At 35.3% G+C, this 12,177-nt stretch overlaps 1 protein-coding gene across 5 annotated transcripts in view; it reads left to right on the forward strand.

The window, feature by feature from the left end:
- LOC106868417 (tubulin monoglycylase TTLL3) overlaps positions 1-12,177 on the forward strand; it is a 110,671-nt gene that overhangs the window by 81,468 nt on the left and 17,026 nt on the right. For all 5 annotated transcript variants that reach the window (XM_052966486.1, XM_052966487.1, XM_052966485.1 and 2 more), the window contains exons 11-14: positions 352-407; positions 2,012-2,163; positions 6,361-6,456; positions 10,023-10,167. In XM_052966486.1, coding sequence (XP_052822446.1) covers positions 352-407; positions 2,012-2,163; positions 6,361-6,456; positions 10,023-10,167 — 449 coding nt within the window. The remainder of the gene's footprint in view (positions 1-351; positions 408-2,011; positions 2,164-6,360; positions 6,457-10,022; positions 10,168-12,177) is intronic.

The following is a 12,177-nucleotide window of genomic DNA, read 5'->3' on the forward strand; positions in this document are numbered from 1 at the left end:
GGCACATAAAAGACACCATTTCGAGCGTGGCCGTTTTCGTGCGGGTGACATGTAAAAGCACCCACTACACTCTCTGAGTGGTTGGCGTTAGGAAGGGCATCCAGCTGTAGAAACTCTGCCAAATCAGACTGGAGCCTGGTGTTGCCATCCGGTTTCACCAGTCCTCAGTCAAATCGTCCAACCCATGCTAGCATGGAAAGCGGACGTTAAACGATGATGATACATGCACACACACACATACACAATGTTTATCTTTATTTTTAAAATATATGTAAAGGTTAATGCTGAAGTAATATTAGAATTGTCTGGAAATTAAAGTACAAATGTGTTTTCTATATTTTTATTTTATAGTCTCTAAACGAAGCCGAACTAGCAGATTTACGTCATTGGCATTATCACGTTATACAGTAAATATATTGTTTCCTAATTTTTACCATAATCATTTACTTGTAACTATCCAATTACACACACACATACATGCATACACTGTTTCATCTCATATGCTAAGTTAATATTGTTAAAGCTTCTCCAGTGTCTTACTCTTACTTTTCCTCCTGCATTTCACATGACTTTCTCACTCAACAAGTGTCATTGTTTTCCATGGCATTATATCTTAGATGGGCGACCTAATCTGATCATCATCACATTTGATTGCACCCATCAGTCCACTGTGTTGCAGGTATATGTAGTAAGTCTCCAACCTGTGTATAACTTGTGAGTCATAGTTTCTTCCTTTGTTCCCTCACCTGCCAATCTCAGAAGTCCTGCAAAGTCAAGAGCAGTACCTTTCCTCCTCTGATGAAGCTATAAAAACCTTCACCCTTTTTTTTTTGTTTTTTAACTAACTTTAAAAATTGATTGCAGTGGATGTCATTATTATAGATATTGTTGGTTTTGCTACTCACTACCACTCGTGTGGAGGCACAATGGCCCAGTGGTTAGGGCAGCAGACTCGCGGTCATAGGATCGCGGATCTGATTCCCAGTCCGGGCGTTGTGAGTGTTTATTGAACGAGAACACCTAAAGCTCCACGAGGCTCCGGCAGGGGATGGTGGCGAACCCTGCTGTACTCTTCCACCACAACTTTCTCTCACTCTTACTTCCTGTTTCTGTTGTGCCTGTAATTCAAAGGGTCAGCCTTGTCACACTGTGTCATGCTGAATATCCCCGAGAACTACGTTAAGGGTACACGTGTCTGTGGAGTGCTCAGCTACTTGCATGTTAATTTCACGAGCAGGCCGTTCCGTTGATCGGATCAACTGGAACCCTCGACGTCGTAAGCGATGGAGTGCCAACAACAACAACCATTCCTGTCTGCTCTTGAGGCTACACATACACACTTATGTGACTTAGGTAATGTTGGTGCTGGTGGTGGTGGTATTGTCTATGCATTTCAGAAACAAAAACATTCAGCAGTAATATAACATGTGAATATGTGGAATAATGTACCTTATTTGAAATTTAGGAAGGGTGGACATGAGGAAGAACATCTGGGTATAGAATACTGCCTTGAAGATGTCTTGTCTTACCCATGCAAACAAGGAAATACAGACATGAAAATGACGATGATGATGATGATGTAATTCATCAGATGGAGCTGTGTGTAAAATACACAACCTGTGTACTCATTAAGGTGTTAATTATTACATGAAACCCACTAGTGTAGCTAAAGTGTGTTGCCCAGTGTGGCCCTTCAGTTTGCCACCCCAGGCCACTGCAAAAAATACATATTGCCTACAGCAGACCTAAAAGTGGTGTTGCCTCTATAAAAATGCCGCTCGGGATGGATTGCCCCTTCTGCCCCCCTCTAGCTATGTTAGTGATGAGACCTTTCTTTCATGAAAATGAAATGTACTCTTGATTATACTTAGACATTCATGTGGGAGTGTAAGTAAGAAACAATTTTACAGCATTGAAATTTATTACATATATTTTTGTAGTAATATTACATTCATAATAAGAATTTCATATCCCATGAATTTTACATTCAAATAGTGATTAATGTTTTTAGTTCTGATTTAGCCATTGAAGGTGTGACTTCAGCCTTAGCCAACCTATGTGAAAGCACCTTAAAACGTCTTCGATTGCAGTGTCCTCAGTTATATTTGGATGGCAAACACAATATATGGATCCTTAAACCAGGTGCCCAATCTCGAGGAAGGGGTTAGTTATACATTTTTTTGTAAACTTATTTTTTTGTACTTTGTATTGTTATTTGCTAGTTAAAATCTGCATGTTGTTTCATTGGGGAAAATCTATACCATAGTCTTTGAAAAATAGGAATAGCTTATTAACCATTTAGCATTCAGATTATTCTGTCAAATACAATACTTATTTACATTGTTTTGAATTAATGATACATCATCTCATAGATTTTAGATTTCAATGATGTAATAGTTTATTTTTGATATAACACTTTAGAGCAGGTGTGAGAGGTCAGATTTGGTTGGTTTGAACGTAAAACAGGTTGAATATTTGGGCTGGATATAGCTGGTTTAAGTTCTAAAAAAGGATTAAAAATTTCACAAATCAAAAAGATACACAGATCCAAATGATGAAAAAATACAAAGATAGAATATTCTATCCATCTTATAGAAAAATGAATGTAGAACAGACAATGATTCTAACATAGTGTAAGCCAACGATCATAATGCAGGTCATCAAAATTAGAAGTTATCTTGTGAAATTAAAATAGTGCAGCCTTCAAGAAAACAGATAATATATTTCCTATTTAATAACACAGTGTGACACAGTTTTTGGGTAGCATCTGTCAATTTCTATTTGCTTGCCCCTAGAAAATATGAAAAAAGGCTAATAGTTCCTTCAAACTTTGCTTTTGTTACATTTATTCAAACCCCCAAAGAATTTCTCTCAACACATGACTATGATGCTCCCCTGCTACTCCTGCTCACGATCACAGATGCACGTATTGTCAGCCTCTAAGGGACATGCTCCAGTTGTTAAGGTCAAGCAACTGACAAGCAAAACTGTGGTATTGAGCAAAATATTTACTATAAGGATATTTCTGCTTCAGCAACTCAGCACTGAATCTGCCTGAAATGTAATGGAAAACAGGTCAGTTTCAAAACATTGATGTCCAGGTCACAAAAGCAAAGTTTGAAGGGAATAGTAGTAATTTCCTTTGATTTCTAGATAGAAGCAAGTAGGAAATAACACTTATTGACCAATGACAAAAAAAATAATTTACACTGTGTTATCATTAGAAGTAGTGTGGAGGGACCCAGTGGAAAAGGTAGACCCTGGAAAATGTCGGATGAGGTGGTGAAATATGATCTTCGGGTGTTGAGTCTCACGAAGATGATGACAAGTGACTGAAACTTTTGGTGATTCACTGTGCTTTAGAAGACATGTCAAGCCAAGTGAAATCATAGTTGTGGCTCAGTGCCAGAGACATGTAAAAGGCACCCAGTACACTCTGTTGAGTGGTTGGCAAAAAGAAGGGCATCCAGCTGTAGAAACCAAACCAAAACAAGTCACTGGAGCCTGTTGCAGATCTCCAATTTACCAGTTTCAGTCAAAACGTCCAATCAACAAGCATGGAAAACGGGCATTAAATGATGATGATGATGAGCACGCTTGGGTGTCCATTCAACAAGTTCACTTTTGCAACCATGTTGTTTTGTTGCATGACACTGTGGACAAGTGTCTTCTATTCTAGCTTATGGTTGATCAATGCATTGTGAATGAAATTGGTAGATGGAAACTATATGGGAGCTTGTCATATAAGTGTGTGTATTTGTGTGTGTGTGTGTGTGTGAGTGTGTGTGTGTGTGTGTGTGTGTGTGTGTTGATATCGGTTATATGTTATGTAAAACTGAGGCACTTCATATTACATACTTGGTGCAATTTTTTATGCCTGCCATAAAATATATATTTAGCATTGAGCTGTTTGTCATTCAGAAGACCTAGAAAATAAGTCTCTTAAAAAAATTAAGAATTGATGACAGGAAGGGTATCTGTTGGTAGAGTACTACCACAAAAATTCTCATACAACCCATGCCAACATGAAAAAAGCAGTTGTAAAAATGGTGAGGATGCAATCATTAAAGGATTTGGTGTTTTTGTTTCTCTACTAGCATGTCAAGAATTAAATAAATATTTGGAATTTTCTGCAGTGGAATTCAGGAAAAGAAAAAAGTATTTAAAAAAAATAAGTAGTTATATACCTATGTATAGTCTCTCTGGATATATTCTATAATCAAGTATAATTTCATTCATAGCTTTTTTGAAATACCTTTGTGTTATTTCTGAATCCAAGATGTATGACCTCCCATATAGGCAGGATCTAAAGTGGGAAAATATTCAAAATTTTTTATTGTAAATTTAGAAGTATTCATATTTTCAGGTTTGAGAATGTGCTTCTCAAGGTTAAACTTTAATGTAAATTTTAAAAAAAAAGTATCAAGAACATTTAGGCGCAGGAGTGGCTGTGTGGTAAGTAGCTTGCTTACCAACCACATGGTTCCGGGTTCAATCCCACTGTGTGGCACCTTGGGCAAGTGTCTTCTACTATAGCCTCGGGCCGACCAAAGCCTTGTGAGTGGATTTGGTAGACAAAAACTGAAAGAAGCCCGTCGTATATATGTATGTATATATATATATGTGTGTGTGTGTGTGTGTTTGTGTCTGTGTTTGTCTCCCCACCATTGCTTGACAACCGATGCTGATGTGATTACGTCCCCATAACTTAGCGGTTCGGCAAAAAGGGTCCGATAGAATAAGTACTAGGCTTACAAAGAATAAGTCCTGGGGTCGATTTGCTCGACTAAAGGCGGTGCTCCAGCATGGCCACAGTTAAAAGACTGAAACAAGTAAAAGAGTAAAAGAGAGTAAAAAGAGAGTATTTGTTAATTTGCTGCTACAGAATTCAGGTAACAAAAAAAAAAAAAGAAAGCACTGTAAGCAAGCTTAAAATTGTCTGAATGTTAGCCAGTATACTAAAAAATATTTTCAGGCACAGACATGGCTGTTTGGTGAGAAGCTTACTTCCCTGCCACATGGTTCTGGGTTCCGTTCCACTGTGTGGTATTTTGGGCAAGTGTCTTCTACTATAGCCTCAGCCAACCAAAGCCTTTTGAGTGAATTCGGTAGATGGAAATTGAAAGAGGCTTAGCGTTTATATGTATGTGTGTGTCTTTGTGTCTTCTTTTGTCCCCTGCAACCATTTGACAACCAGTGTTGGTGTGTTTATGTCCCCATAACTTAGTAGTTCAGCAAAAGAAACCAATAGCAGGCTGAAAAAATAAGTAGTGGGGTCAATTCATTCAATTAAAATTCTTCGAGACGTTGCCTCAGCTTGGCTGCAGTCTAATGACTGAAACAAGTAAAAGATAAAATTAATTTATCTTTTGAAAAATAAATAAATAAATAAATAGATGAAATAAAAGAGAAGTATCTTTGTATAAATTTTTGTTTATATGATACAATTTTCTGTTTATAGCTTCTGAAAATTCTGTTATGCAGACAACACTTTGATATGAAAACAATAAGAATTAATTGGAATAAACAATTTTTAGTGTTTAATATTCTTCAGCCTGTGTTCCATATGACATTGGAATCTATTTCAAATCAAATTGTAAAAATATTTTTACATTGGAATGAACCTGGAAAGATTACTAGAGTATGTTTAACTTTTATAGTTCAATGTTGTTTGCTTTTTTTTGACAGCAATCAACTATTAGCTATAAATAAACTCCATAATAGAAATAGATATAAAGTTAAATTATATCAGGAAATAAATACAGATAAAGCTATCAGTTGTTTTGATTTATTCCCCAAAGTATATCAATAATTTATTTACATGAAGCATACAAAATCAGGACTGATTTAGTAGCAATAAGCATGTGAGAAAAGCAAAACATGTACTGACTTTAAGTATGATGTATCATAGAGGAACCTGATCAGTAAAAGTAGAAAGCAAGAAACATCTGGAAAAGATTTCGAAGTACAAGTGTTGTTAGCTGTATATCATGACTAAGAAATGAATCAAGTTTGAATGGGCTACTACTAATAATATTTATTATTATATTATGAGCTAAGATGACAACTGATAATTTAAACCACCAAAGAATGCTGTGAGAGAAAATGCTGAGGTTGCATAAACATCAGATGGAAAGTGAGTTGAGAAATGTAGATTAATGTTTACTGGCAATAGATTTGGGAGAAACTGAAAAAAATTATTGAGTAAGACAGACTAAATCAAAAAGTGCAACAATTCATAGAAACAAAATTTATAAATACAAAGTGAGGTTGGGAAATAGTAGTTGCCTACACTGGTCATATCTTTCATTATAGCATCCACAATCATATAAACTAATACATTGTTTTTGTAATTTTCAGGTATAAGTTGTCATGATGATTTGGATAGTATCTTAAAAGTTGATGAAGGGAATGTAATAAAGAAGGAATCAAAATATGTAATACAAAAATATATTGGTAAGTAATAAACTTCTTCAGGTTGAAATATGAATGTATAGTCTTTAATCCAAAGGAATTCAGATCATTGTACATATTTCAATTTATAAGAAACAGTCTTGTAGTTCAGTAATACTAAGAAAGGAGAGAAAGTGCATATCTAAAGTAGATACTTATCCCTGGTTCATTATCAATGCTTTTAATCTGGTAGAATATTGGTTTCAAATTTTGGTACAAGGCCAGCAATTTCAGAGGAAGGGATAAGTTGATTACATCAACTTCAGTTCTCAACTGGTACTTATTTTATCGACCCCGAAAGGAAGAAAGGCCAAGTTGACCTTAGCAGAATTTGAACTCACAATGTAAAGACGAACAAAATGCTGCTAAGCATTTTGCCTGGCATGATAATGATTCTGCCAGCTCACTGCCTTGGACAAATATTAAGAAATGAATATTAAATTAGACATGAACTGGGTCACTAATGGCCAGAACCTTTTTAAATTATGGTTGCTAAGTTAAAGAAGGGTTGTTCAGAGATCACTTAATTGAGAAAAAGTATTAAAAAACTGCCATCCTATTGCATAATGTTACAATATTAAATTCATTTAGTCAGCAGTCACAATTAGTTTATACTGTCTCAGCACAAGAAGTACTATTTTCTCCAATCTAGGTTGTTTAAGTTATATTTAAATAGGACTGTCTTGATTCCCATTCTAGTTTCCACATTTCTCTCAGTCTTATACTTTCCCAAACCCATCAGCTTACTACATCACCCTCTCAACAATCATAGCTTGCTTGGTCTCTCCTTCTCCATGCTAATGATATTGCATAGGTGATACACTCAGTGATAATACTTTAAGAATTATACTTCTCACATACCTCTAATTATATTGAATTTGGTATGTGCCTAATTAAAACTGGGTGTCACAGTGCAAGACTATACTCTGTGTACAATTAACTGAGTTAGATACTTTGGAACCTCAGTTGGTGTATTCAGCATAGCAGTGGTGTCTGAATTATATAAAGCAAGAAGGATTGCTGGCCTTCACTAAAAATACTGCATGGATTGCATTAAAAAAAAAAAAAACCATTGAACATTATTTGCACTGGGCACAGAAAAAAGTTTATATTTTATGGTGAACTGGCTTTTGCAAGCAAGAACACTTAAAGCTCTGCTTTCTAACCTAAAGTAAAACATTTGTGTCTTTGGTATTAATAAAGAGAGTAGAAAACTTGCGATAGCTTTCTGGAGCAATCTGGTAGAAGCTGTATCTATTTGAAAAAAAACCCCAAAAAAACTGTTGGACAGGGCACATCTTACTCTAATGGGTGTTATGTCTCTTTGTCTGCTCCCTCTTCATGGCCAGATGGCTGGACCAATGATTATGATATTTTTGGGGATTACAAAGACAGTTGTCGGGAAGGTTTTTAGCATTAAAAAATCAGAAAGTGTGATTATTTTGTGGATAGTGAGTTTTGAATAGATAAATCACCATCGCATTTTTATTAAAAATTCACTGACCACGAGTAACTGTGAATTTTCATTGTATAGTTCATGGCCCTATCGTAGATATGAAGGGGGTTGTGAGGATAGTTAATAGCAAAAATAAAATGGAAAAAGTGTGTGTCAGTATATAGTGTGTGTGATTATTTAGCGATTATGAAGTGTGAGCAGGATTCGAAACAGCTAATTGAAGTGGCTGTTGTTTACATCTTTGTTTTGTCAATCAAAATAACCCATAGTACCAGACATTATATGCATAGAACAGTGAGAGGTAAGTCTTAGTTTGATTTTTTGCAACCTTATGGATTCCACTTGCACATTCACAACAAACAAGGCACAGGGCCAAATTTCAGATTGTGTAGGTATATTTTTACCCTCTCCAATGTTTACACAATGCCAGTTATACGTTGCTATGAGTAGAGCAACGGACTCCAGTAATTTGAAAATTAGTGTCGACCAAATAGAAAATATCATCTACAAAGTTTTGTAATCATATTAATATTATTGAAAGGAATATGATTCATAATTTAAATTAGGAAATTTGTGAACTTTGAATGTATAAGAATATAAACAAGTGTTAAATAGTGTAAGCAACTAAAATAAAAGTATATTTAAATAATGTTTTTTTCTTAATACTTTTTATGTAGTGGTCGAAGGAAGCTCTGGCTTTTGTTAGGAGTGGTCCACATAAGCATTCATGATACAGAGGCTGGGAACCTATTTCAGTTCAGGAGTGAATTGTCATCACATGTCACTTAGTCGCAAACACGTCATATAGCTGCAATAGAATGCTGTATCACCAACAACAATATGATTTCTCTAAGACATCACCCAGTAATCTATCAAGTCTATCTCCACATTTCTCAATATATACATTCTGCTGTTATGACTTCCCTCCTTCATTTTATGCCTCCATCATAGATGGGTAGATTTGCTAGTGGTAATAATTAGGAAGAGGAGTTAAGTACCTGATACTCGACAAATGCAAAAGGTGGAGGCCCCCAGTATGTTAAAAATGTAATAAAAACTGTGTGTTGCATCATGCATGTGGAAGATGTTAACTTTATCAGCTATCTGATTTCTATTGAAGCATTCATAACACTAAAAGAGTATGCAATTCTATCTAAAAGAAGTCTTGCTCTTGTAGAAATACCACTGGTGCCAGCCATAGACATGAGAGTATTATTCAGATTTTTGAAAAATAAAAATAACATCAGCATATCTTTCTATAGGATATCTTCCTCTAAAATTGTTGCAGCAGTGAAATTTATTGCAGCCTTTTGCTTTTGTATCTTTATTATAAATTCCCATTCATATACAGTACCTGAGGTTTTGTTGCAAACTATTTGCAGGGTAAATTAAAATACCTGCTGTTTTCTAAAAGAAAAGAACAACGATCGGCTAATTCTCTAGAAATAAGGACAATTTGTATGACGTTACGAGAACAAATGTATGAAAGCATCATCATCATCATTTAATGCCTATCTTCCATGCTGGCATTGGTTTGATGGTTTGACAATCTGATGAGCTGGAGAACTGTGCTAAGCTCCAATGTCTGCTTTGACATGGATTTCTATGGCTGGATGCCCTTCCTAATGCCAGCTGCTTTGAAGAGTGTATTGGATACCAGACAAGACAAACATAATAAATATACATCAACACAAATTATTGCTGCAGTCTACACTCCAGAAGAGCCTTGTAAAGGAAATTGGCAAATAATTAATTAACCCTTGAACATTTAAACTGACCCTATCTGGTCCATAGGTTCTACATGTTTTATGTACAAACCGGCCATATTAGTCACTCACACCTACCCTACAATGTCATTCTAAAAATATTCAGTCACATCATTTAGATCTTGAAGCTTCAATATGAAGCATTGATTAATTCAAATCAATTTGAATAAATAAGCATTACCTTTGACATAGTAATCTGAATGCTGAAGGGTTAAGGAAATTGGCAAATAATTAATTGTTAACTGTCTTCAGCACACATACTCATTTATTTATTTATAAATTAACTTTGTTTCTAACATAAATTTGTCTGTAATAACCAAAGATAATATTAAATATTTTATTTCCAGAACGGCCTTTACTGATTTATAATTGCAAGTTTGACATTAGGCAGTGGTTTTTAGTCACAGATTGGAATCCACTTACTGTGTGGTTTTACAAAGACTGTTATCTGCGGTTTTGTTCACAACAATTTACTCTTAATGATTTTAATGCGTGAGTTTCTTATAGTTTTATGTTCTCAATTCTTTTCTGTTCTATTCATCCATCCATCTTCTCTGCCCACTATGCCTAGAAGGATTGTGAGGGGAGACTCCTCAGGCACCTCTTCTATTGGGTCCTATCAGAAGCAGTTGTCATTATGCTTTCTGGTTGGGTTCCCAAATGTGACCAACTGGGAATATGGAAATTATCCAACCATCTCATTCTTGTTAATGGCTTTTAGAGACACCATATTTTGTTATGCAATCATAATATACTACAAAGTATATTAAATGCTTTATAAGTCAATATTGTGTCCTACTGTGTTATCAGTGCTTTTACATCATTTTTTTTAACGGTTATCTCTACAGATTTTCAATAGAAGTTATAGCCAACACTGATTTGTTATGATGTTTCTTATCTGAATATGTCTAATGTAAACAACAATGTGGTCGAAAATGGAAAAAGAGATTATGCATATTTCCGGAGTTCTTACTCCTTCATTAGCATCAACAATGTTACATTGCTATATTTGATTCCCATTTTACTTAACTGGACACCATAGCAAATTGATGTTTAAAAGAAGTTCTATCATATTTTTATAATTAAATATCATTAGGAATTGTATGAAAGGTTTTGTGTATTGCAGAAGTATAACCAATTTTATGGCACATAAATGTAAACAACAAAATCATATATGGACTTCCAAGGGCCATATGGACCCAGGTTGAGAACCACCTGTTTAGACCATTTGTTCATCATAATCATTTAATGTCCACTTTCCATGCTGGCATGGGTTGATAGTTTGACCGGAGCTGTTAGGAAGATGACTGCATCATACTTTGCTGTCTGTTTTGGCATGGTGTTTATGATTGGATTCCCTTCCTGACACCACCTGCTCTATGGAGTTGACTGAGTGCTTTTTATATGGCACCAACACAAGCAAGGTCAGTTTTGGCATGGTTTTTTACAGTTGGATGCCCTTCCAATTGTCACCCACTTTACAGTGTGGGCTGCATGCATTTTACATGGCACAAACACTGGCAGGGTCACCAAGTAACTTGCAAGACAAAGATCCTTTGAGAGGGTGTGTGACATTGGGGGGGGGGGTGATTTCAGGCCAGATGATGAAAGGTTTAGAATATGACAGAGACAGAAACAGGTGTCTTGTAGAAGAAATATGTGGTTACCTGGTCAGAGAGAGGGAGGAAGAGAGAGAGAGAGAGAGAGAGAGAGAGAGAGAGAGAGAGAGAGAGAGAGAGAGAGAGAGAGAAAGTGATCAAGATTGAGGCCAGTAATGGGTCTGTTGCTGTAGAGAAGATACTTGGTTATGTTTCTATAAACAACCATTTTCTCATTTCTCTGGCCTTCAGCAAATCATACCTGTTTTGTTTTTCATTGCATTAACTCTTAAATTTTCAATGTCTTCATCAATATATAAATATAAAATGACTTATGGAATTTTCTGTCTAGTTAGAAGTTTTGTCTGACCTTATTTAATATTTATTTACTGATATATTGAAAGTTACTTGAATAAAAATGCTTTACTGAACTTTCTTATTCTGGGGTTATTTTCAGCCTGATATATTTATTACTTTACATATCACAAACTTTTCATTTCTGTCTTACTTTGCGATATTTTATGAGTGTGTATCTTAGTTTTAGAAAAAGTGTATTGTATTGTGGTGTGTTATGAGAAGGGTTGGCAATAAGAAAAGCTTCTGAAGTAAAAATGCTGTCTTCACAATTAGACCTGTCCAACGAATGCTAGTAGAGAAAGATGGGTAGGAAATGATGATGATATACTTGATTATATATATATATATATATATATATATATATATATATTTATGTGGAGAATGGAGCAACAAATACAAGAAGGAGCAATTCTGTTGGGCTAGTTAGCCATTGTTTTATTGTGTGGAGGTTATGTAATGAGTTGTTGTGGAGGTTGAGGTTATGTAGTGAGTCATTGTGAATGTTATGTAATAGTCATTTACGTACGTTTCAATCTAGCCAATGGTT

The sequence above is a fragment of the Octopus bimaculoides genome, chromosome 3, assembly GCF_001194135.2.
Source record: "Octopus bimaculoides isolate UCB-OBI-ISO-001 chromosome 3, ASM119413v2, whole genome shotgun sequence".
Lineage (NCBI taxonomy): Eukaryota > Metazoa > Mollusca > Cephalopoda > Octopoda > Octopodidae > Octopus > Octopus bimaculoides.